General features: G+C 45.4%; 1 protein-coding gene across 1 annotated transcript in view; it reads left to right on the forward strand.

Annotated features, from left to right (window-relative positions):
* The window catches only part of SLC22A3 (solute carrier family 22 member 3), a 570,890-nt gene that overhangs the window by 203,505 nt on the left and 339,616 nt on the right, over positions 1-27,769 (forward strand). Inside the window, exon 2 of the mRNA XM_077289157.1 lies at positions 7,005-7,108. Coding sequence (XP_077145272.1) covers positions 7,005-7,108 — 104 coding nt within the window. The remainder of the gene's footprint in view (positions 1-7,004; positions 7,109-27,769) is intronic.

The raw sequence follows: 27,769 nt of genomic DNA on the forward strand, positions 1-27,769 counted from the left end.
ACTAAATAAAGCTGAGCTTCAACCTTCCGGCTCTCATTAAGTGGTTTTAAAAAAAAAAAAAATGGTGGTTAGGGCCTACTAACGGCTTCTGCCCCTCCCTGGTGTTGCCCTCAACTAAATAAAGCTGAGCTTCAACCTTCTGCTCCAAATTACCATTTTAAAAAATGCAATAGGCTTTTCCGGCCTACTAAAGGTGTCTGCCCCTCCCTGGTGTTGTCCTCAACTAAATAAAGCTGAGCTTCAACCTTCCGGCTCTCATTATGTGGTTTTAAAAAAAAAAAAATGGTGGTTAGGGCCTACTAACGGCTTCTGCCCCTCCCTGGTGTTGTCCTCAACTAAATAAAGCTGAGCTTCAACCTTCCGGCTCTCATTAAGTGGTTTTAAAAAAAAAATGGTGGTTAGGGCCTACTAACGGCTTCTGCCCCTCCCTGGTGTTGTCCTCAACTAAATAAAGCTGAGCTTCAACCTTCCGGCTCTCATTAAGTGGTTTTAAAAAAAAAATGGTGGTTAGGGCCTACTAACGGCTTCTGCCCCTCCCTGGTGTTGTCCTCAACTAAATAAAGCTGAGCTTCAACCTTCCGGCTCTCATTATGTGTTTTTAAAAAAAAAATGGTGGTTAGGGCCTACTAACGGCTTCTGCCCCTCCCTGGTGTTGTCCTCAACTAAATAAAGCTGAGCTTCAACCTTCCGGCTCTCATTATGTGTTTTTAAAAAAAAAATGGTGGTTAGGGCCTACTAACGGCTTCTGCCCCTCCCTGGTGTTGCCCTCAACTAAATAAAGCTGAGCTTCAACCTTCTGCTCCAAATTACCATTTTAAAAAATGCAATAGGCTTTTCCGGCCTACTAAAGGTGTCTGCCCCTCCCTGGTGTTGTCCTCAACTGAACAAAGCTGAGCTTCCACATTCTGGCTTTCGCCCTATACTATCAGATATTAAACTGCATTTGGCCTACTAGTGTGGTTAGGCCCTTGAAACAGTGTCTGCTGCTCTTGGGTTTGCTACTCCACTGAACAAAGCAATGCCGCCTGTTTAGTCCTGTTACCAATTTTGAACTGCATGTAGCCTACTTTATTCTTTGGCCCTATATCTGTTTCCTCCTCATCCTGCCCATTGCCCAGCCACTGCTAAATGAGTCTGCTGGTACATTGACCTAGACCACTACATTCCCCTTGTACTCTACACAGCCAGAATCTGTCCCTGCTGAAAGTAAGGTTCCCCTTCCCGCATGTTATACCACCTTACACAGGGACAAAGAGGAAGGTGCAGATGAAAGTGCAGGTTCCTTCATCAGGTGGGGGGGCATACTCGTTGGCGACGTCACTGGCACAGGGCCCCTCAGAGTACGCAAAAGTGTCGCTGCTGGTGGGAGGCGCCCCCGCCATGCAAACACACCGCCGTACTTTGAGGGGCCCTGTGCCAGTGGCAATGCGAACGAGTGGGCCCCCCCCTGCTTGCTCAGGATCACAGCACTTGCAACTTTTAAATACTTACCTTTCCCTGCAACACCGCCGTGACGTAGTCCGCATTTCCTGGGCCCACGAAAAACTTGAGCCAGCCCTACTCCCCCCACAACTTTCCCCCAATTCCCTATGCCCAACTATTATTATACAGTTAATTAAGATTGGCAAGCTTCAGAAACAAGAATGGATGTTTTTGGCATTAAAATGGGCACTGTAGGTGTTTTCCTGGCCTCCACTCACTGCCGACTATGCTTCCCCATTGACTTGCATTGGGTTTCGTGTTTCGGTCGATCCCCGACTTTTAGCGATAATCGGCCGACTGCACTCGACTCGACTCTGGACAAAATCGGGTTTCCCAAAACCCTACTCGATCTTAAAAAAATGAAAGTCGCTCAACCCTACTCAACACTAGACATCACTGTACAGCATCAGATTGCTGATATGATGCCCTGCAGAACATCAGAGCAGCGTCTAACAGGCAGGGAAGGAGGCATTTATGCTCTCAGCAGACAATCACAAGGCCACCTTCTCTGCAGGACCCCTAAGGACCACACCGAAATGTTGCGGCCAGGGGCCTACATGGAGACCATCAGGACAGTGCAATCGCATTGCGCTGTCCTGATGGAAGCACGAAGGGAGCCCACTCCCTGCACGATGCTCTTCTATGCTGCTGTCCCTACTGACAGTGGCGTCAGAGGGGTTAAATGCCCACGATCAGTGCTAGCCAAAATCATTGGTGTTGCTGCAGGATGTCAGCTCTCACATAGAGCTGACACCCGCACCCAATCATGGTGGTGCTCAGTGTGAGCCCTCGTGATCGCGGTGCCATACATGTACTGCGCTTTGCGGAAATGCATCTCCCGCAGCGCAGTACATGTATGCCGCATGTCAAGAAGGTGTTAAATAAAGTGGATCTGAATGTACAGTCCTCCCCACTAATTGAGCAGTTAAATGAGGTTTTCCCCACAAAGTACATTTTCATTAATAAACCGGAATAAAAATAATTTCCACGACTGGATGTGTATAAATAAAAAGTTCCTGAGCTGAGATAATCTTATAAATGTGCCCTGCTGTGTACTCTGGCCGTGTCTGATTGTGCAGGAACATGGTTTGATCATACCACAGCTCCTGGGCATGGCAGGAAGGAAAAGAGAATATATTTTATTTAACACATCCAATTGTGGAACTTCTTATTATTCCAAGATCTATTGATTAAAATAAACTTTGTTCATGGGAAAACCCCTTTAATATTTTTTTCCAAAGTATATTTCTTTGTGTGTACTTTTTAAACCCCTCTCTACACAGGAGGTACATGTATGGTATGGTAGGGAAGATCTTCGTGCAAATGGGAGTACATGAATAGGTTGGCATAGGCAGGCATAAGAGCTGTGCCCAGCATCGCACTGGAGCTTGGCGTATCAGACTGCTGAACTTCTGCAGCAATGGCCAGCGTTACAATGAATCTGTTTAGATATCATGATTAATAGTGACTGCAAAATTTAGATGGTTGAGAAAAGGAGCGTGTTCTCTCTTTCGCCCCATTGGTCCCCTTGCAAACCAAGTTTGGGGTGACGATGGTTGCTGTGGGTCTGTTAGCAGTGTTGGCCTATTAGGCATCGCCTTATGCTGGGTCTAATAGGTTGTGTGTTAATGTATTGCGTATAGTGTATTATACTATAAATCAACCTATTGAATGTTCAAGCCCAATAACAAAGTAAAAAGTAAAATAAAAAAGTTCAACAAAGTTTGTAGAAGTAAATAAAAAGGGGAAAAAAAAGAAAATATGTTTTGCCATTAAAAGCGTAGCTTTTATGAGAAAAGAAAAACAAGAAATATACATGAAACTGGTATTGCCACATCAATGCTCCATAAAAAATAGATAAATAATACATATTTCACATTACACTCCCAAATCCAAATTGTAAAAATATAATCACTCAGGGATGGACATATCATTGGTACATTCTGCAGCCGCACAGGGGCCCAAGACGTATGGGGGTCCATTTTAATATTCTTAATATTACGCCTACTACTACCTTTAAGACTTTCAGAATACAGTAATGTAATGGTCCAGACTCATACATATATCCAGTGTTTTTTTCACCAAAATTCACCATAATCATTTGTAAGATTACCATACGCAAGTCACCGTAGATCCAGTCTTGATGGTGACATTTTGGGGACTTTTACTACATATGGGGCTATTAAAGAAACCAAAAATGCAATATTACAGTACTCAGGACAAGCTGAGTATAATATTGTGTAGTACATTATTTTTCTTATTAGCTCTTGTGAAAATAAAAGTTTGTGCTAAATATTCATGCAGAGATACCTGAAATGCATTGATGCTGCGTGTCATGTAAGATGTATTGCTGACTGTATGTCCTCCAAGTATTTTGTGTGAATAAAGTAATCACGGTTCATGGAGCTGGATTTTCCTCATTTCTTCTACATCACAGTGTCATACAAGTACGTAAATGGTGTTGCATTGCGATACCTAGGGTATTGCAAACACACAAACCCTATATACAGTATAATGGCCCGACATCACCCTTATATTTAGTATGATAGCGCCACAGCTCCTTTATACACAATACGATGTTCCCACAACTTCCTTTTCACAGTATGATGCCTTCAACAGCTTCCATAGAATATGATGGCCCCAGAGTCACCTACATGCAGTATGATGGCCCCACAGCCCCTACATACAGTATGATGGTCCACAGCCTACATACAGTATATAGAGTACAATAGTCCCACAGCACCTGACATGCAATATGATAGATCCATAGTCCCATACAGATGATGTGTTCGACCCACAGCCTCTTAAATACAGTATGATGGCCCCACAGATTCTAATATACAGAATATTGGTTCAACAGCCCCCTTACATACAGAATGAAAGCTATCAAACACCCTTGCATAGAGTATGATGGCCCCACAGTTTCATCACATACATCATGATGACCATACAGCTCATTTATTTACAGTATAATGGCTTCATAGCCTCCCTACATACAGAATGATTGTCCCACAGATCTCATAGTTACAGTATGATGAACTCACAGGCCCCTTAAATACAGAATGATGACCGCCACAGAACCTACATACACAGTGATGAACCTACATCCCTCTTGCATTCAGAATGATGGCCGCACAGCCCCATACATACAGTATGACAGCCACATAGTCACCATATACACAATATAATGGCACCACAGCCTCCCTGTATACAGTATAATGCCCTTCATAGACCTGAGACGCAGAGTCACTACTCACTGACAAGCCTTGAGACAGGGTAGTCAGGAGGTACGAGGTCAGATACTAGGAGGGGTAAGGTCAAGGCATGGTTCGATAACAGTAATGGCTCAAATGCCAGACGGGTAAGTCAAGACAAGAGAGTAAAACACAGTGTGGTAGAGCGGGTCACTCGGCTGCACACGGAGGTAGACACGGGTACACTTCGGCTTTAAGAACTTCCTTTGACTTATTTTAGGCAGCATAAACCAAGGTATAGTAAAGAAAATACAGCCCTCAGGGCAAAACAGCAAAATAAAACAAAATGGTGGCAGAACAAAGAACACAGACCTTCTGTGAGCGGGGTTCCTCCCACTCATGGCTAACAGAACACATAAGGTTCAAGTATACTAGTCCATGCCGCACTCTCCTGCAGTGCTCCTTCTCCAGGTGAACACACTGAACACTAAAAGTTCTTTCCTTCAGCTATTTAAGCCCAGACCATGTGACTCCTCAAACACGTGACTGATCACATGACTGTGACCTCACCAAGGTCCTGTCAGCACACAGTGGTGCTAGCTCTGTAGGGGGAGATATGGGGGGACACTCTCCCACCCACTCTATGAATGTCCCCCTAAAAACCAGTCCATATCATAACTTAACCCTCATAACACTTACTGTGCTGGAAGAAATAAAACTCTGGATTTTATATCACTGACGCCATTAGGTGTAGTGAAACATATCTCCCCTTTATTACATTACCAGTGACTCTGTCACAACGGATTATCAGAGGCCAAGTCCGCGGTCAGATACTTGAAGATAAAATAGTTCAAGGGAACCTGTCATGTAAAATAACGCTATTAAAGGGTAGATCCAGGACTTTGTGAAAAATTAAAAATATGCTTAAGCACTAACAGGCAGACAGTTGCTACCTACCTGCCTGTTGTGCCTGATGGAGTTTAACGCTGGCACAGAGCAGTCACAGACCATTCATGCCAGGAATTCAGCAGATTTTTCTGACAGAGCGGCTGCTTTTTTTCCACTACACTCTGATGAATGGGTGGGACTTCAATGTCATTCTGATTGACAGCCTGCTCTCTAACTGGAAGAGCCGACTATGAATGAGAATGATGTCGGAAGGTACACCCCATCAACAGAGCAGAGTGGAAAAGAAGCAGCTGAATCTGCAGCCAGAGTGGTCTCTGACCACTCTGTGCCGGCAAAGAACGGCACTGGTAGAAACTACATGGATGATAGTGCTTAGACATGTTTTTAGTTTTTCACAAAGTTTTGAAAATAACCTTTCCCTTGCAGATATGGGGTTGATTTGCAGGTTAATAGCCTTCCGACACCATGCAGCGGTTATTTCATTGCAAAAATGTGCCATACACTTTAGATAGCTGTTGGTTTAATGATCTGACTAACTGTTTTTATCCTGACTCCTGCCTATACAGGAACACTTAGCTGAGTGTTCATTTGTTGTTAGATTGTTGGCCAAAGCTGCAATCATCATTACACTTTACGTGGCTGCTGACAAACAATGTTTCGATTGATTATTCGGACAACAGCCATCTCGATAGACCCTCCTGTAGTGCTTATCTGTAGGAGAACAAAAAGATCAGCAGTGCATAATCAGATCAACATCAACTCTGGACAATTAGTTGTCCGGTGACTGTTTCCCTCCTGGTGTTGGCTTACACATACTCAGGTAAAAAACTCACCAAATGCCCAACATGTGCACGTGGCCTCAGTCAGTTTTTGATGTTGCAGATTTTCTGCACCACTTCTGTACCCATTAAGTAAAATAGGTTACTTGCATTTTTTTAAAAAAATACGACACTTCAAAACCTCACCAAAAACTCACCGTGGGAACATGGCCTAAAATGTATTTTTGTCCTTACCCTCCTTTGTATTGCAGCATATATTTTTTATTTTTATGGTATTTTGCAGAGTCATGTAATTTTCTCATGCACCATATCAAAGAACATTTAGATTAGCATTTAAATTATACTAGAAAGCATAAGAAATAGCATTTCTCAATAAAAAAATATATATATTGCTTTCTTTGCTGACCACCTAAACTCGTTCCTACTTTTTAAAAATATTAGTAAAAAGAATCTAACTGATCTTGAAAAAGCAGTAGACACCATTTATATACTTACAGTATTTTACCTAACTTTGTATTGTATTGAATGTTTAATTTTGGTTTGTCTTCAAATTCAATAAAATGGCAATTTACTTTGCATTATTGTTATTTTTTTCATCTAATCAGAAGAATTAACAGGTCTGTGCTTTGTTTTCCAATAGTACAACCTGGTATGCAAAGATGCATGGAAACTTGACTTGACACAAGCTTCACTGAACTTGGGATTTTTGATAGGGGCTCTGACATTGGGTTATGCTGCTGACAGGTAATAAATACCGCATGCCTACTTCCTGCTATTCTATTTCTTTATGTACTTTATTTGATTAGGATAAAACCTTTCTGGTATAAACAATATTTCAATTTCATAACCAAGTGCAATATGTTTCTCTCTTTGCCAAAATGCATTGCGTAAACGTAACAAATAATATCATATTGCAATAAATCTTTGTAAGAAACTTCAATTCAACTTTTTTCTTAGTGTCCCATTCGCCAATTTTAGTAAGTTTTACTTAAATCAGAAAACACACAAAAGTTGGCAGAGAGTAGATTTTAAAGGGAACCAGCCATGTGAAAAAAGCTATTAACCTGCAAATTTGGGGATAATCTGCCGATTAATAGCGCTCTGTGAGGCACTGGCGAATTTTATTCCCCCCAGCAGTGTTCAGCTTCCAGTCATAAAGAAGTCGCTGACATGGTTTCCATTACCGCTCTGTATATAGAGAGTGTAAGCTGTAACCACGATCCGGGCACCGACTGACAGCAGAATCAGCATTAAGGACGACTATCAGTCTCCCAACACACTCTATACACTGGTCGATGACTGAAACCGTGCCGATGCCTTCTCTATGACTGGGAGGTGAATGCTGCCAGGGGGAATAAAGGTCAATACCTCTCGGGAGCGGGGCTTTCTGTGTTGGCACATCACGGTGTCGGAATGCTATTAAAATGCAGATCAACCCCATATCTGCAGGTTAATAGAGTTATTTTACATCACAGGTTCCCTTTAACTATTTTAGTCAACCATTATTTTAAAGTTTTATATTAACATGATCAGTCATGTTGGAAATGATCATCTGACTTTAGCAAAAGGTAGATGTGTATGGCATGATTGGCCTACTATGACTGACAATTAAAGACATTGTCCCACAAAACACACTTGTCACCTGTCCACCGAATAGCGGATAAAGGCATAATAGCATGGGTTCTCTCACTAATCTCAAGAATGGGGTGCCCAACAGACCCATGTGTGAATGGAGTGGTAGTGTGCATGCCTGGTAATGTGCACTACAACTCCCGCCAAACAGGGGACTTTAGAACTTTTGTATTTAAGATCGGTGGCGGTCTTACAGGTCAGACAATGAGCGATAATATACTTTCCACCATCTATCCTATGGACTTGTCAACTCAGCAACAAAAGCAACTCTACATACAGTATATACTACATAACTGCAAGTACATGTTAACATAAGCCAAACTTAACCCATTATAAGAGACATAGCTGTAGTTATGCTTAGTGTGATTTGTCTTTACAATTGGTATTTATTGCAATTGACTGAGGTATACATATGACTTTATACTATTATATGTGGCCTTGATTGCTCGTTGTGCTGTTTATTAATTTCAGCTTTATATTTTATGAGCATAAGAAACAATCAGCGTAGCTACCGGGGGGCAGAGGGGGCCATCGCCCCGGGCCCCGTGCTCTGAGGGGGCCCACCCAGAGCTACGCTATGTAACTGTATCGGTGTGCACAGCATGCCAATACAGTTACATTCTGCAGCAGAGCAGGGAGAATCTCCATGCTCTGCCGTCTGGCCTCTATGGGGCCCCTGATCAGGCTATGGGGGAACCCCAGTGTCAGCAGTGGGCCCCTCGCCCATCATCGCAGGTTCAACTGTATCGGCATCAGGCTGATACAGCTGACCACATTGATGAGAGGAGGGTTACGCTCCCTCTCCCATCATCCCCCTGTCAGCCTCTGACATCACCGACGCCAACCCTGACAGCGGGCGTGATGATATCACTGCTCGGCACCCGCTGTCCAGATGTGTGCAGACACTCAAAGCAGCGGAGGAACCAGGAGGAAGAGAGGTGAGAATTGGATTATTTTTTATGGGGTGCATCATGCTATACAGGCTGCCTATGGGGGTGCATTATACTATACAGGCTGCCTATGGGAGTGCATTATACTATACAGGCTGCCTATGGGGATGCAATATACTATACAGGCTGCCTATTGGGGTGAAATATACTATACAGGCTTCCTATGGGGGGTCAATATGCTATACAGGCTGCCTATGGGGGCAATATACTATACAGGCTGCCTATGGGGTGCAATATACTATACAGGCTTCCTATGGGGGGTCAATATGCTATACAGGCTGCCTATGGGGGCGCAATATACTATACAGGCTGCCTATGGGGTGCAATATACTATACAGGCTGCCTATGTGGGTGCATTATGCTATGCAGGCTGCCTATGGTGATGCATTATACTATTTGGGTTGCCTATGGGTGTGCAATATACTATACAGGCTGCCTATGGAAGTGCAATGTAATATACAGGCTACCTATGGATGGGATTGCAATATACTATACAGGCTGCCTATGGGGCTGCATTATACTATACAGGCTGCCTCTGTCTATGGGGATGCATTATACTATGCAGGCTGCCTATGGGGGTTCATTACACTATAGAGGCTGAATTTTACAGGCTGCCTATGGCGGTGCATTATACTATACAGGCTGCCTATGGGTGTGCAATATACTATACAGGCTGCCTATGTGGGTGCAATATACTATACAGGCTGCCTATGGTGGTGCATAATACTATACAGGCTGCCTATGGGGGTGCAATATACGATAGAGGCTGCCTATGGATGGGGTGCAATATACTATACAGGCTGCCTATGGGAATGCATTATACTATACAGGCTGCATATGGGGATGCATTATACTATATAGGCTGCCTATGGGAATGCATTATACTATACAGGCTGCCTATGGGAATGCATTATACTATACAGGCAGCCTATGGGGGTGCAATATACTATACAGGCTGCCTATGGAGCTGCATTACCCTATAGAGGCTGTCTATGGGGTGCATGATATTAGGGGCTACATTACACTTTAGAGGTTGCCTATGGGGGTGCATTATACTAGGTTCTGCATTATACTATAGAGGCTGCCTATGGGAAGTACATTATACTATAGAGTCTGCCTACGGGGAGTGCATTACACTATAGAGTCTGCCTATGGGAGTGCATTATATTAGGGGCTGCATTATACTATAGAGGCTGCCTATGGGGGGTACATTATGCTGTAGAATATGCCTGTGGGGAGTGCATTATACTATATGGAGGCCTATGGGGAGTGCATTATACTGTATTGAGGATTGTTTGGTGCATTATACTATATGAAGGCTATCTAGGGAGTCATCACACAGTGTGGAGATTAGTGTTAGAGCTATCAAACAGTTTGGGGGATACTACGGGGTCATTATATATAGTGAGGGAGCATTAGACTGTATAAGAATACATCATATAGTGTAGAGGGGAGGTTTAAAGGGGGGACTCAGGACATTATTAAATGTAAAGTGGGCACTAATTTTTATACGGAAACTCAGGTTACTGTTGCTGTCAAAGGAGCACACAGGGCAATATTACTTTCTATCGGAAAAAATGTGGGCAGTATTTTCTGTGTCACTTGCACCCGGCATTACTATATTCTGGAGGGTTGCTTTAGAATTTAGAAGGCACATTGTACCACACAGCAGGTGAATTAATAGGGACATATACGGCAGCAGCATTGAGGTATCAGCAGGATGAGCAGTTTGTGTAGGTTGGGAATAGTCCCATTGGGGATGGTGCTGAAAATATGAGAAGTGAAATATGTCTTTGTTGTAATCTCTGCATCCGAGTCGTGGCTGGAAGAAGTTGTCATGTCAGTCTGGGCCAGATGGAAAAGACGTGAAAGGTGAACGATTCCATCAGAAAGAACAACAGCGGTAAGTCAATATCTTTAACTGTGCTGTGATCACTTATATGTTCTGTAGGACTGGTATCTATCACTGATCAGCGGTTATCAATATTGGTCTTTATATAGAGATTATTTTCAGTAACATTGCTGTCATCTGCTGAGGTTCTCCTCCACTATTAGGGGGCATCACCTAGTTGTAATCAAAGTTACCTGGTTAGGAGCTGTCACAGGGTCCTACTCCGGTATCACACAATCAACAGAGCGAGAGATGAGTGAAAAGATCCAAGAATCTTTATTTTGACAAAAACATGAAAGGTCCAGATATACGATCTACCACACAAAGGATAAAAAATAGTCCAGAACACAAATGCAGTTCAGTAACATGATAAAAGTCCAACAATTCAGCACAGAGGATAACAGTCCATATTCCCTTCTTTCTCTCTGATATGCTCTTCATATCATGGTTCCACATCAGACTGAACTCTGTGTCTCACCTCCCTGATATTTACAAGTCTCCCCCCTCATTCACAGGCCAGGAGGGGGAAGGTCTCATGGGCTCATTGTCTCAACAAGCTAGGTCAACATGTCATTAGCATATTAGCAGACAACATTATTCACTGACCCTGTGGAGAGATAACAATACAGAACTGTGGGGAGAATATCAGATGGCAAATAACAACTCATCCTACAAGATACAGTAACACCATGATAATGTTATGGTCTGATGATTAAGGAGCGACATGCGACTAGCTCTGAGCAGGTGGTAACTATACCGACCGCAGTTCCTAATCTTAACACAGACACTAGCAGTAGCCGTGGGATGTTCCTGTCACTCCCTGGACACCTCGTCACAGCCGGAGAACTAGCTACCCCTAAAGGTAGAAACAGGAAAGCTATCTTGCCTCAGAGAAAATCCCCAAAGGATAGGACAGCCCCCCACAAATAATGACTGTGAGAGGAGAAGGAAATGACATACGTAGTATGAAACAAGATTTAGCAAAGGAGGCCACTACTAGCTAGACAGAATTAGTACAGAACAGAAAACTGTGCGGTCAGTAATAAAAACTAGAAAAAGTCCACCGCAGAGAAATGCAAAAATCTCCACACTTGACTAAAGGTGTGGAGGGCAAACTCTGCTGCCCAGAGCTTCCAGCTTAGCTAAATAGATCCATACTGATAAGCTGGACAAATGAGCAAAACATAGAAAATGCCAAACAACAAAGTCCACAACAAGTGAACAGCAAAAAGACAAGCAAGGACTTAGCTTTGCTGAAATGGTCAGAGTGGCAGGGAAATCCTCAGAGAGCCATGACTCCAAGCTCAACAATTGAAAACTGGCATTGAATTAGGGATAAGGCCAGACTAATATAGCCGAGCCAGAAAGACGATCAGTGAGAACAGCTGCTGATGCTAAATCCAAGAAGCAGCCATACCACTCAAAACCACAGGAGGGAGCCCAAGAGCAGAATTCACAAAAATGCTACTTATAACCACCGGAGGGAGCCCAAGAGCGGAATTCACAACAGTACCCCCCCCCCTTGAGGAGGGGTCACCGAACCCTCACCAGAGCCCCCAGGCCGATCAGGACGAGCCAAATGGAAAGCACAAACCAAATCGGCGGCATGGACATCAGAGGCAACCACCCAAGAATTATCCTCCTGGCCATAACCCTTCCACTTGACAAGATACTGAAGCCTCCACCTCGAAAAACGAGAATCCAAAATTTTCTCAACCACATATTCCAACTCCCCCTCAACCAACACCGGGGCAGGAGGATCAACAGATGGAACAACGGGTACCACATATCTCCGCAACAAAGATCTATGGAAAACATTGTGGATGGCAAAAGAGGCTGGAAGGGCCAAACGAAAAGACACTGGATTGATAATCTCAGAAATCTTATAAGGACCAATAAACTGAGGCTTGAACTTAGGGGAAGAAACCTTCATAGGAACATGACGAGAGGATAACCAGACCAAATCCCCCACACGAAGCCGAGGACCAACACACCGACGGCGGTTAGCAAAACGCTGAGCCTTTTCCTGGGACAATGTCAAATTGTCCACCACATGAGTCCAAATCTGCTGCAACCTGTCCATCACAGAATCCACACCAGGACAATCAGAAGGCTCAACCTGCCCTGAAGAAAAACGAGGATGGAAACCAAAATTACAAAAGAAAGGCGAAACCAAAGTAGCCGAACTGGCCCGATTATTAAGGGCAAACTCAGCCAGTGGCAAGAAAGCCACCCAATCATCCTGATCAGCAGACACAAAGCATCTCAAATAGGTTTCCAAGGTTTGATTAGTTCGCTCAGTTTGGCCATTTGTCTGAGGATGGAACGCCGAAGAAAAAGACAAATTAATGCCCATCTTAGCACAAAAGGCCCGCCAAAACCTGGAAACAAACTGGGAACCTCTGTCAGACACAATATTCTCTGGAATGCCATGCAAACGAGCCACATGCTGAAAAAATAATGGAACCAAATCAGAGGAGGAAGGCAATTTAGGCAAAGGTACCAATAGGACCATTTTAGAGAACCGGTCACAAACCACCCAGATAACAGATATCCTCTGGGACACAGGAAGATCCAAAATAAAATCCATGGAAATATGCGTCCAAGGCCTCTCCGGGACAGGCAAAGGCAAAAGCAACCCACTAGCGCGGGAACAGTAAGGCTTAGCCCGGGCACAAGTCCCACAGGACTGCACAAAAGAACGCACATCCCGCGACAAGGAAGGCCACCAAAAGGACCTAGCAACCAAATCTCTGGTACCAAAAATCCCAGGATGACCGGCCAACACAGAACAATGGACCTCAGAAATTACCTTACTTGTCCATCTATCAGGAACAAACAGCTTCCCCACAGGACAGCGGTCAGGTTTATCAGCCTGAAATTCCTGAAGCGCCCGCTGCAAATCAGGGGAGATGGCAGACAGAATCACCCCTTCCCTAAGAATGCCAACCGGCTCAAGGATTCCAGGAGAATCAGGCAAAAAACTCCTAGAGAGGGCATCCGCCTTAACATTCTTAGATCCTGGAAGATATGAGACCACAAAATCAAAACAGGAGAAAAACAGGGACCACCGAGCCTGTCTAGGGTTCAGCCGCTTGGCCGACTCGAGGTAAATCAGATTCTTTTGATCGGTCAAGACCACAATGCGGTGCTTGGCTCCCTCAAGCCAATGTCGCCATTCCTCAAATGCCCACTTCATAGCCAACAACTCCCGATTGCCGACATCATAATTGCGTTCCGCAGGCGAAAACTTTCGGGAAAAGAAGGCACATGGCTTCATCAAGGAACCATCAGAATTCCTCTGTGACAAAACGGCCCCTGCCCCAATCTCAGAAGCGTCAACCTCAACCTGAAAAGGAAGAGAAACATCCGGCTGACGCAAGACAGGGGCAGAAGTAAATCGGCATTTAAGCTCCTGAAAGGCCTCAACAGCCTCAGAGGACCAATTAGTCACATCAGCGCCTTTCTTCGTCAAATCGGTCAGGGGTTTAACCACACTAGAGAAGTTGGCAATGAAACGGCGATAAAAATTAGCAAAGCCCAAAAATTTCTGAAGGCTCTTCATAGATGTGGGTTGAATCCAGTCATGAATGGCTTGGACCTTAACAGGATCCATTTCTATAGACGAAGGAGAAAAAATAAACCCCAAAAAAGAGACCTTCTGAACTCCAAATAGGCACTTACACCCCTTCACAAATAGAGCATTATCACGAAGGATCTGGAATACCATCCTGACCTGCTTCACATGAGACTCCCAATCATTGGAAAAAATCAAAATATCATCCAAATACACAATCAAGAATTTGTCAAGATAATTGCGGAAAATATCATGCATAAAGGACTGAAATACAGAAGGAGCATTAGAAAGCCCGAAAGGCATCACCAGGTATTCAAAATGGCCTTCGGGAGTATTAAATGCAGTTTTCCATTCGTCACCCTGTTTAATATAAACAAGATTATATGCCCCTCGAAGGTCAATCTTGGTAAACCAACTAGCCCCCTTAATCCGAGCAAACAAATCAGAGAGCAAAGGTAAAGGGTATTGGAATTTGACCGTGATCTTATTAAGAAGACAATAATCAATACAGGGTCTCAAGGAGCCATCCTTCTTGGCAACAAAAAAGAATCCCGCTCCCAATAGTGACGAAGACGGCCGAAGATGCCCCTTCTCTAAAGACTCCTTTACATAGCTCCGCATGGCTGCATGCTCTGGCACAGACAGATTGAAAAGTCGGCCCTTAGGGAACTTACAGCCAGGAATCAAGTCAATAGCACAATCGCAGTCCCTATGTGGAGGAAGGGAACTGGACTTGGGCTCATCAAATACATCCTGGAAATCTGACAAAAATTCAGGAACATCAGAAGAGGGGGAAGAGGAAATTGACATTAAAGGAACGTCACTATGTACCTCTTGACAACCCCAACTAGTCACAGACATTGATTTCCAATCCAGCACTGGATTGTGTACTTGTAACCATGGAAAACCCAGTACAACAATATCATGTAAATTATGCAACACCAGAAAACGACAATCTTCCTGATGTGCTGGAGCCATGCACATAGTCAGCTGAGTCCAATACTGAGGTTTATTCTTGGCCAACAGTGTAGCATCAATACCCCTTAAGGGTATGGGACTCTGCAAAGGCTGCAAAGAAAAACCACAGCGCCTAGTGAATTCTAAGTCCATTAAGTTCAGAGCAGCGCCTGAATCCACAAATGCCATGACAGAAAAAGATGACAATGAGCAAATCAGGGTCACAGACAGGAGAAACTTAGGCTGCACAGTACTAATGGTAACAGATCTAGCGACCCTCTTAATACGCTTAGGGCAATCAGAAATAGCATGAGCAGAATCCCCACAGTAAAAACACAGCCCATTCTGACGTCTGTATCCCCTCTGTTCCGCTCTAGTCAAAATCCTATCACATTGCATAGGCTCAGCACTCTGCTCAGAGGACGCTGCCATATGGTGCACCACTTTGCGTTCGCACAGGCGCCGATCAATCTGAATGGCCAGAGACATAGACTCGCTCAAACCAACAGGCGTGGGGAACCCCACCATAACATCCTTAAGGGCTTCAGAAAGACCCTTTCTGAAAATTGCTGCCAGAGCATCCTCATTCCATTTAGTGAGCACAGACCATTTTCTAAATTTCTGGCAGTATAATTCTACCGCTTCCTGACCCTGACACAGGGCCAACAGTGTTTTCTCAACATGCTCTACAGAGTTAGGTTCGTCATACAATAATCCGAGCGATTGAAAAAATGCATCTACATTAAGCAATGCCGGATCCCCTGACTCAAGGGAGAATGCCCAGTCCTGAGGGTCACCACGCAGCAGAGAAATAACTATTTTGACTTGCTGAATGGGGTCACCAGAGGAACGGGGTTTCAGAGCAAAAAACAATTTGCAGTTATTTTTAAAGTTCAAAAACTTAGTTCTATCCCCGTAAAACAAATCCGGAGTAGGAATTCTAGGCTCTAAGGCCGGAGTCTGAACAAAATAATCTTGAATACTCTGTACTCTTGCAGCAAGCTGATCCACACGAGAAAACAACCCCTGAACATCCATGCCCGCATCCAAATCCTGAATCACCCAGAGATTAAGAGGAAGGAAAAAGACAAAACAGACTAAAGAAAAAAAAATGGCTCAGAACTCTTTTTCTTTTCCTTCTTTTGAGATGCATTCAGCTCATTTTGGGCCAGTTGTACTGTTATGGTCTGGTGATTAAGGAGCGACATGCGACTAGCTCTGAGCAGGTTGTAACTATACCGACCGCAGTTCCTAATCTTAACACAGACACTAGCAGTAGCCGTGGGATGTTCCTGTCACTCCCTGGACACCTCGTCACAGCCGGAGAACTAGCTACCCCTAAAGGTAGAAACAGGAAAGCTATCTTGCCTCAGAGAAAATCCCCAAAGGATAGGACAGCCCCCCACAAATAATGACTGAGAGGAGAAGGAAATGACATACGTAGTATGAAACAAGATTTAGCAAAGGAGGCCACTACTAGCTAGACAGAATTAGTACAGAACAGAAAACTGTGTGGTCAGTAATAAAAACTAGAAAAAGTCCACCGCAGAGAAATGCAAAAATCTCCACACCTGACTAAAGGTGTGGAGGGCAAACTCTGCTGCCCAGAGCTTCCAGCTTAGCTAAATAGATCCATACTGATAAGCTGGACAAATGAGCAAAACATAGAAAATGCCAAACAACAAAGTCCACAACAAGTGAACTGCAAAAAGACAAGCAAGGACTTAGCTTTGCTGAAATGGTCAGAGTGGCAGGGAAATCCTCAGAGAGCCATGACTCCAAGCTCAACAATTGACAACTGGCATTGAATTAGGGATTAGGCCAGACTAATATAGCCGAGCCAGAAAGACGATCAGTGAGAACAGCTGCTGATGCTAAATCCAAGAAGCAGCCATACCACTCAAAATCACAGGAGGGAGCCCAAGAGCAGAATTCACAAAACTGCTACTTATAACCACCGGAGGGAGCCCAAGAGCAGAATTCACAACAGATAATCAGTAAAATAGAAATATACACAAAATGATACCCACATAGCATATCACACCATCACAACCTCTCCCCCCTCATAATAAGTGAGCACGCCATTAGGTATACACTGTCCACTGGCCTGCTCACTTTAGTCCACTTTGCTCCACTGTTTATAGTTCCTTGTACAGTGGCAGGGGTTGCAATAATCATGAGCACTTGTCCATAAATTCCCATGTCCTGGCTTTATGGTCATACCAGGCTTTTTGACTGGACTGGGCCATTCGCTGATGTTCATTAGCCAAGGTAGCTAGCTGGGCGAGACAGTCTCTGAACTCTAGAACGTAGGGAATGATGGGTGTTAAGGTATCTGCGATATCTCCCTCCAATTGTTCTTTCAGAAGAAGGAGAGGCCCACGGACCTTCTGCTCCCACAAAATGACTTTGCAACTCCCCAATGTCATTTCCAAGGAGGATATCTGCAGGAAGACCTCCCATAACGCCAATCCAACACAGTTTTTCTCCAAAACCGAAATCCAAACGTACCAAAGCTCTCTGTATATATTTGCGGACACCCCCCGCCAGGACAATGGGAATTCCCGGGCCCTGGTGAATTGCCTCAGGTCGAACTACACGGGGGTCAGCGATAGTCAGGAATGCCCCGTGTCTCTAAATCCCGACACTTTGTATCCATCAATTAAGACATCCTGCATGTGGTAATGCCATTGCTGTGTATTACTGATGGACAAAGGCCGGAGTCCGTACACTCCAGGAGGGGTATCTATGGTGCCGTGGTCGGTGGTCCACTCTGGTGGGGGTGGTGGTTCCTCTTCCCCAGGTGGGATGGAGTGCACAAGATGCACTGGACGAGGTGGGGTTGCGTGGGGCTCCCTCCAAATCCTTGAGGGACAGCCAGACTGCAAATGTCCAGGTTGCCCACACCTGTAACATCTCCTCTCTGTGATACCCCCAGGTTGTGGTCGGAACTGTTGGGGCCCAGGATTGTGAGCTGCGATTGTCATCGGCCTGTGGCTGGGTGGAGGGGCAGATATAATCGGAGGGGGACGGGGCGCGGTCGAAGGCCGTGGTTCATTGTCCAGAAGCCTCCTCCATTGCGGTCAGATAGTAAGGGCTTCATCGGCCAGGGCTGCAGCTCTATCTACGGTGCACGGCGTGCACTCCCGGACCCATTCCCGCACCTCTGCGGGGCACTTGGCAAGAAATTGTTCTATAAGGAACGCCTGTATAACATCTTCCACAGTAAAGGCATTTTCTGCTTCCAGCAATCTCCGACATGCCTGGGACATCTTATGTGCATACATCCTAAACGATCCCCCCGTAGTGCATGGGAGGTCTCGGAACTTGGCCCTATATGAGTCTGGGGTGATAGCATGGTAATCCAGGATAATCTGCTTTACAATGTTATAATCCCGATTCCGCTGTGAGTCAATGGTTCGGTAAGCCTCCGCCAGGCTACCGTTCAGGAGTCCCACTAACAAACGCATCCAGCCAGAGTGGGGCACCTCCATCACAGCATACTGCTGCTCAAAGTCCTTGAAGAACCCCTCCAAATCTCCGGAAGCCTCATCAAATGGCTTAAACTCTGTCCGGGTGATCCGTACAGGCTCCCGGATCGTTGGGTTTACATTCCACATTGCATTACTCCCTCTTTCAAGCTCCATTGCTTCTTGTCTCCGCTGTGCCCGGCAGGCAGCCTCCTCCTTGTACTCCTGAGAGACGCCTGGGCCCAGAACCACCATCTCTTCTTCGTACCACACCACCCACTGGCTTTTTGGGGTTGGGGTCCTCATCTCCAGTGCTCGTCCTTCAGACATATGGGAGTAGGTGGTCTGGATAGCACCCACCAGTAGATCGATTAAGGCCTCTTTAGTCAGTCCCTGGTAGTTCAGGCCCAGGTCTCTGGCTCTCTCCTGTAAACTGGATACAGTTCAATTTCTGTACTCACTCTGTGTGTGGTTCTCCATTAGGTTATGCTCTGTTGATCCCGCTGCTTGCCACCAGTTGTCACAGGGTCCTACTCCGGTATCACACACTCAACAGAGCGAGAGATGAGTGAAAAGATCCAAGAATCTTTATTTAGACAAAAACACGAAAGGTCCAGATATACGATCCACCACACAAAGGATAAAAAATAGTCCAGAACACAAATGCAGTTCAGTAACATGATAAAAGTCCAACAATCCAGCACAGAGGATAACAGTCCATATTCCCTTCTTTCTCTCTGATATGCTCTTCATATCATGGTTCCACATCAGACTGAACTCTGTGTCTCACCTCCCTGATATTTACAAGTCTCCCCCCTCATTCACAGGCCAGGAGGGGGAAGGTCTCATGGGCTCATTGTTTCAACAAGCTAGGTCAACATGTCATTAGCATATTAGCAAACAACATTATTCACTGACCCTGTGGAGAGATAACAATACAGAACTGTGGGGAGAATATCAGATGGCAAATAACAACTCATCCTACAAGATACAGTAACACCATGATAATCAGTAAAATAGAAATATACACAAAATGATACCCACATAGCATATCACACCATCACAGGAGCCCACTCAGAAGCTTCGCCCCCCCCGAACCAAAACCCTAGCTATGCCTCTGGAAACAATACAACTTATATATTGTATATATTTTAAAGAGATTTGTGTCCTGCCGTTTTTAATCATAAGTAATGTCTGTTCTGTGTCTCAATCAAACCTGACCTGTGAAAGCAGCCTGGGCTTTTTCTTGTACAAGCTCGGTACCTGTGCATATATTTTTCCAGTAGGTAGCCCACAGTGCTGCTCCAGTAGTAATTAGTAGATTTGCTTTAGAGACTAGATTTCATTCTAAATAGTATGCTTTGTAAACAGAACATGGGGCTATTTCTGCTGCGGGAGCTTAGAATCAGTGATGCAGTGGTGGACAAACCATTGGTGCATCTTGTGCAACCACTAGTGTTGAGCATTCCGATACCGCAAGTATCGGGTATTGGCCGATACTTGCGGGTATCGGAATTCCGATACCGAGATCCGATACTTTTGTGGTATCGGGAATCGGTATCGGGATTAATATCAATGTGTAAAATAAAGAATTAAAATAAAAAATAGGGATATACTCACCTCTCCGGCGGCTCCTGGACTTTACCGCCGTAACCGGGAGCCGTTGTACCTAAGAATGCGCGCTTGCAGGGCCTTAGATGAGGTCACTGCGCTCTGATTGGTCCGTAGCGGTCGCGTGACCGCTACGCGACCAATCACAAAGCAGTGACGTCACCTAAGGTCTTTCAAGCGCTTGAAATACCTTAGAAGACGTCACTGCATTGTGATTGGTCGCATAGCGGTCACGCGACCGCTACGCGACCAATCAGAAGCTGCGGACGTCTTCTAAGGTATTTCAAGCGCTTGAAAGACGTTAGGTGACGTCACTGCTTTGTGATTGGTCGCGTAGCGGTCACGCGACCGCTACAGACCAATCAGAGCGCAGTGACCTCATCTAAGGCCCTGCAAGCGCGCATTCTTAGTTACAACGGCTCCCGGTTACGGCGGTAAAGTCCAGGCTGCGTCGGAGGGTGAGTATATCCCTATTTTTTATTTTAATTCTTTCTTTTACACATTGATATGGATCCCAGGGCCTGAAGGAGAGTTTCCTCTCCTTCAGACCCTGGGAACCATCAGGGATACCGTCTGATACTTGAGTCCCATTGACTTGTATTGGTATCGGGTATCGGTATCGGATTAGATCCAATACTTTGCCGGTATCGGCCGATACTTTCCGATACCGATACTTTCAAGTATCGGACGGTATCGCTCAACACTAGCAACCACACAGGTGTTGTGAACTATACTTTTTGGCTCCCTCTTGTGGTCACTAGTGATTTGGCACTTGGATTGTCTTTTACCAGGTTGGTGCTCACCTGTTTCGTTAGGCCTGGGGTATTGCTATTTAAACTTCCTGGATTCTCAGTCCAGTGCCTGGCATCGTTGTAATCAGTTCACTTCTGTTTGCTCCTGTCTTCAGGTCCTGGTTCTTTGCAAGATAAGCTAAGTCCTGCTTTCATACTCTTGATCATTTGCATTGTTCATATTTTTTGTCCAGCTTGTACAATATGTGATTCCTGTTATTGCTGGAAGCTCTAGGGGGGCTGATATTCTCCCCCCACACCGTCAGTCGGTTTGGGGGTTCTTGAATATTCAGCGTGGATATTTTGCAGGGTTTTTTGCTGACCATATAAGTCTTCTTACTATATTCTGCTATTAGTCAGTGGGCCTCTCTTTGCTAAATCTAGTTCATTCTTACGTTTGTCTTTTCTTCTTACCTCACCGTTATTATTTGTTGGGGGCCTGTATTACTTTGGGGTCTTTTCTCTGGAGGCAAGAGAGGTCTTATTTTCCGTGATAGGGGTAGTTAGTTCTCCGGCTGGCGCGAGACGTCTAGGATCAACGTAGGCACGTTCCCCGGCTGCTGTTAGTGTTTGCGCTAGGATCAGGTATATGGTCAGCCTAGTTACCACTTCCCTATGAGCTGGTATTTATGTTTTGCAGACTTTGCTGTAATCTTTGAGGTCCCCTGCCATTGGGTTCATAACAGTATGCCAGGCCATTAAATCATTAAATAGTTAATGCATTGCTGAAGTGGGATTAAAAGAAAAGAAGTTCTGAGTTTTTTTTTTTTTCTCTTCCTCCCCTTTATCTCTGAGTGGCTTGAAGCTTTGCTGCAGACACGAATGTTCAGACCTTGATTACTAGTGTGAATCAGCTTGCTGCACGTGTGCAGGGCATTCAGGATTTTGTTGTTAGCAGTCCTATGTCAGAGCCTAAGATACCTATTCCTGAGCTGTTCTCTGGAGATCGATTTAAATTTAGGAATTTTAGGAATAATTGTAAATTGTTTCTATCTTTGAAACCTCGTTCGTCTGGAGATTCAGCTCAGCAAGTTAAAATTATTATCTCCTTCTTGCGTGGCGACCCTCAGGATTGGGCTTTCTCGTTAGCGCCAGGAGATCCTGCATTGGCGGATGTTGATGCGTTTTTTCTGGCGCTCGGATTGCTTTATGAGGAGCCTAATCTTGAAATTCAGGCAGAAAAATCTCTACTGGCCATCTCTCAGGACCAGGATGAAGCTGAGGTGTACTGCCAAAAATTTCGGAAATGGTCCGTGCTTACTCGATGGAATGAATGTGCTCTGGCCGCAAATTTCAGAAATGGCCTTTCTGAAGCCATTAAGAATGTGATGGTGGGTTTTACAATTCCTACAAGTCTGAATGATTCTATGGCGCTGGCTATTCAGATTGATCGGCATTTGCGGGAGCGCAAATCCGCTAAACCTCTGGCGGTGTTGTCTGAACAGACACCTGTCTCAATGCAATGCGATAGAATCCTGACTAGAACCGAACGACAAAATCATAGACATCAGAATGGGCTGTGTTTTTACTGTGGTGATTCTACACATGTTATATCAGCATGCTCTAAACGCCTAACCAAGGTTGTCAGTCCTGTCACCATTGGTAATTTGCAGCCAAAATTTATTTTGTCTGTGACTTTAATTTGTTCATTGTCTTCCTACCCTGTTATGGCATTTGTGGATTCAGGTGCTGCCCTGAGTCTTATGGACTTGTCGTTTGCCAAGCGCTGCGGTTTTGTCCTGGAGCCTTTAAAGGTTCCGATTCCTCTCAGAGGAATTGATGCTACGCCACTGGCAGAAAATAAACCGCAGTATTGGACACAAGTGACCATGTGCATGACTCCTGAACATCGGGAGGTGATTCGTTTTCTTGTTCTGCATCAAATGAATGATTTGGTCGTTTTAGGTCTGCCATGGTTACAGACCCATAATCCTGTTTTGGATTGGAAGGCTATGTCTGTCTCAAGTTGGGGTTGTCAGGGAATTCATTGCGATTCTCCGCCGGTGTCTATTGCTACTTCTACTCCTTCAGAGGTTCCTGAGTATTTGTGTGACTATCAGGATGTATTCAGTGAGTCCAGGTCCAGTGCTCTTCCTCCTCATAGGGACTGTGACTGCGCTATAGATTTGATTACTGGCAGTAAATTTCCTAAGGGACGATTATTTAATTTGTCTGTACCCGAGCATGCCGCGATGCGTTCTTATGTCAAGGAGTCTTTGGAGAAGGGGCATATTCGTCCATCCTCTTCCCCTCTCGGTGCGGGATTCTTTTTTGTGGCCAAGAAAGACGGGTCTTTGAGACCTTGTATAGACTATCGGCTTCTGAATAAAATCACTGTTAAGTTTCAGTATCCGTTGCCGCTATTGTCAGACTTGTTTGCTCGGATTAAGGGTGCCAAGTGGTTCACCAAGATAGATCTTCGTGGTGCGTACAACCTTGTGCGCATTAGGCAGGGAGATGAATGGAAAACTGCATTCAATACGCCCGAAGGTCATTTTGAATACTTGGTGATGCCCTTTGGGCTCTCTAATGCCCCTTCAGTGTTTCAGTCCTTTATGCATGATATCTTCCGGAAGTATCTGGAAAAATTTTTGATTGTGTATCTTGATGATATTCTAGTTTTCTCTGATGATTGGGATTCTCATGTAAAGCAGGTCAGGATGGTGTTTCAGGTTTTGCGTGATAACGCTTTGTTTGTGAAGGGCTCAAAGTGTCTCTTTGGAGTGCAGAAGGTTTCCTTTTTGGGTTTTATTTTCTCCCCTTCTGCCATGGAGATGGACCCAGTCAAGGTCCGAGATATTCATGATTGGACTCAGCCCACGTCTGTTAAGAATCTTCAGAAGTTCTTGGGGTTCGCTAATTTCTACCGTCGCTTTATCGCTAATTTTTCTAGCGTTGTTAAACCTTTGACGGATATGACCAAGAAAGGTTCTGATGTGGCTAATTGGGCTCCTGCAGCCGTGGAGGCCTTCCAGGAGCTGAAGCGCCGGTTTACTTCGGCGCCTGTTTTGTGCCAGCCTGATGTCTCACTACCCTTTCAGGTTGAAGTGGATGCTTCTGAGATCGGTGCTGGGGCTGTTTTGTCGCAGAGAGGCTCTGGTTGTTCTGTGATGAGACCATGTGCCTTTTTCTCTAGGAAGTTTTCGCCTGCTGAGCGGAACTATGATGTTGGTAATTGGGAGTTGTTGGCCATGAAGTGGGCATTTGAGGAGTGGCGTCATTGGCTCGAGGGTGCTAAGCATCGTGTGGTGGTCTTGACTGATCACAAAAATCTGATGTATCTCGAGTCTGCTAAGCGCCTGAATCCTAGACAGGCTCGTTGGTCATTGTTTTTCTCTCGTTTTGACTTTGTGGTCTCATACCTGCATGGTTCAAAGAATGTTAAGGCTGATGCTCTCTCTAGGAGCTTTGTGCCTGACTCTCCTGGAGTCTCGGAGCCAGCTGGTATTCTTAAAGAGGGAGTGATCGTGTCGGCCATATCTCCGGATTTGCGACGTGTGTTGCAGAGATTTCAGGCTGGTAGACCTGACTCGTGTCCACCCGACAGACTGTTTGTTCTTGATAAATGGACCAGCAGAGTCATTTCCGAGGTTCATTCCTCGGTGTTGGCAGGGCATCCGGGAATTTTTGGTACCCGAGATTTGGCGGCTAGGTCCTTTTGGTGGCCTTCCTTGTCACGGGATGTGCGGTCATTTGTGCAGTCCTGTGGGACTTGTGCTCGGGCTAAGCCTTGTTGTTCTCGTGCTAGCGGGTTGCTTTTGCCCTTGCCCGTCCCGAAGAGGCCTTGGACGCACATTTCCATGGATTTCATTTCTGATCTTCTGGTGTCTCGGGGAATGTCTGTCATCTGGGTGGTGTGTGATCGTTTTTCCAAGATGGTCTATTTGGTACCCTTGCCTAATTTGCCTTCCTCTTCCGATCTGGTTCCTTTGTTTTTTCAGAATGTGGTTCGTTTACACGGCATTCCGGAGAATATCGTGTCCGACAGAGGATCCCAGTTTGTGTCCAGATTCTGGCGATCTTTTTGTGCTAAGATGGGCATTGATTTGTCGTTTTCATCTGCCTTCCATCCTCAGACTAATGGTCAAACGGAGCGAACTAATCAGACACTGGAGGCTTATTTGAGATGTTTTGTTTCTGCGGACCAGGATGATTGGGTGACCTTCTTGCCATTGGCGGAGTTTGCCCTTAATAATCGGGCTAGTTCCGCTACTTTGGTTTCGCCATTCTTCTGCAACTCTGGTTTTCATCCTCGTTTCTCCTCGGGTCATGTTGAGTCTTCTGACTGTCCTGGGGTGGATTCCGTGGTGGATAGGTTGCAGCGGATTTGGAATCATGTGGTGGACAACTTGAAGTTGTCACAGGAGAAGGCTCAGCGTTTTGCCAACCGTCGCTGCGGTGTGGGCCCCCGACTTCGTGTTGGGGATTTGGTTTGGTTGTCTTCTCGGTATGTCCCTCTGAAGGTTTCCTCTCCTAAGTTTAAGCCTCGCTTTATTGGTCCTTATAAAATTTTGGAAGTTCTTAACCCGGTTTCTTTTCGTTTGGATCTTCCGGTGTCGTTTGCCATTCACAACGTGTTCCATAGGTCTTTGTTACGGCGGTACGTTGTGCCTGTGGTTCCTGCTGTTGAGCCTCCTGCTCCGGTGTTGGTTGAGGGCGAGTTGGAGTACGTGGTGGAGAAGATCTTGGATTCTCGTCTCTCTAGACGGAGGCTCCAGTATTTGGTCAAATGGAAGGGCTATGGTCAGGAGGATAATTCCTGGGTGGCCGCCTCTGATGTTCATGCGGCCGATTTGGTTCGTGCTTTCCACACTGCTCATCCTGGTCGCCCTGGTGGTCTTGGTGAGGGTTCGGTGACCCCTCCTTAAAGGGGGGGGTACTGTTGTGAACTATACTTTTTGGCTCCCTCTTGTGGTCACTAGTGATTTGGCACTTGGATTGTCTTTTACCAGGTTGGTGCTCACCTGCTTCGTTAGGCCTGGGGTGTTGCTATTTAAACTTCCTGGATTCTCAGTCCAGTGCCTGGCATCGTTGTAATCAGTTCACTTCTGTTTGCTCCTGTCTTCAGGTCCTGGTTCTTTGCAAGATAAGCTAAGTCCTGCTTTCGTACTCTTGATCATTTGCATTGTTCATATTTTTTGTCCAGCTTGTACAATATGTGATTCCTGTTATTGCTGGAAGCTCTAGGGGGGCTGATATTCTCCCCCCACTGTCATGATTCCCCAATGGCATGGGAACATCAGAAACACAAAAATAACAGACTAGCTCTCTGGTGATGGAAACTCAAGCTGACCGTGACCTAAATCTACCACACAACTAACAGTAGCCAGGAAGCATTCCTACGGCTGCCTAGATGCCATGCGCCAGCCGGAGAACTAACTACGCCTGGAAGAGGAAGGAACAGACCTGACTTACCTCTAGAGAAATTCCCCAAAGATGATAGTAGCCCCCACGTATATTAACGGTGAGTTCAGAGGAAAAGACATACACAGTATGAAGGTAGATTTAGCAAAGCGAGGTCCACTTACTAGATAGAGGAAGGATACAAAAGAGGACTTCACGGTCAGCTGAAAAACCCTTTCAAAAAACCCATCCTGAAATTACTTTAAGACTCCTGTGTCAACTCATGACACAGGAGTGGCAATTTCAGTCCACAAGAGCTTCCAGTAACAGGAAATGACAAAACTGTAAACTGGACAAGAAAAACAAAACAAAAAGGACAAGAGTCCACTTAGCTGATCAGCAGACTAGAAGCAGGAACATGCAACTGAATGACTCAGGTTACAATGATGACCGGCAAGGAAGTGACTGGAGAGCAAGGCTAAATAGGGAACTCCCAAAACTGATGGAAGCAGGTGAGCTGAGGAAGAAAAGCACACACAAGTCTCCAGTACCACCAGCCACCACCAGGGGAGCCAAAAAGCGGATCACAACAGTACCCCCCCCTTAAGGAGGGGGCACCGAACCCTCACAAGAACCGCCAGGGCGACCTGGATGAGCCCTATGAAAGGCACGAACCAAATCCGAGGCATGAACATCAGAGGCAGTTACCCAAGAATTATCTTCCTGAACATAGCCCTTCCATTTAACCAGGTACTGGAGTCTCCGCCTGGAAATACGGGAGTCCAAGATCTTCTCTATAACGTACTCCAATTCACCCTCAACCAGCACAGGAGCAGGAGGCCCAGCAGAAGGAACCACCGGCACCTCGTATCTCCGCAACAACGACCGATGGAACACATTATGGATAGCGAAAGATGCCGGAAGGTCCAAACGAAAGGAAACAGGGTTAATAATCTCCAAAATCCTATAGGGACCGATGAACCGAGGCTTAAATTTAGGAGAAGAAACCCTCATTGGGACAAAACGGGAAGACAACCACACCAAGTCCCCAACACGAAGGCGAGGACCAACCCGACGCTGGCGGTTAGCAAACCGCTGAGTCCTCTCCTGGGACAAATTCAAATTGTCCACCACTTGTTCCCAAATCCGATACAACCGATCCACCACAGCATCTACTCCAGGA

Source organism: Ranitomeya variabilis, chromosome 2, assembly GCF_051348905.1.
Source record: "Ranitomeya variabilis isolate aRanVar5 chromosome 2, aRanVar5.hap1, whole genome shotgun sequence".
NCBI lineage: Eukaryota > Metazoa > Chordata > Amphibia > Anura > Dendrobatidae > Ranitomeya > Ranitomeya variabilis.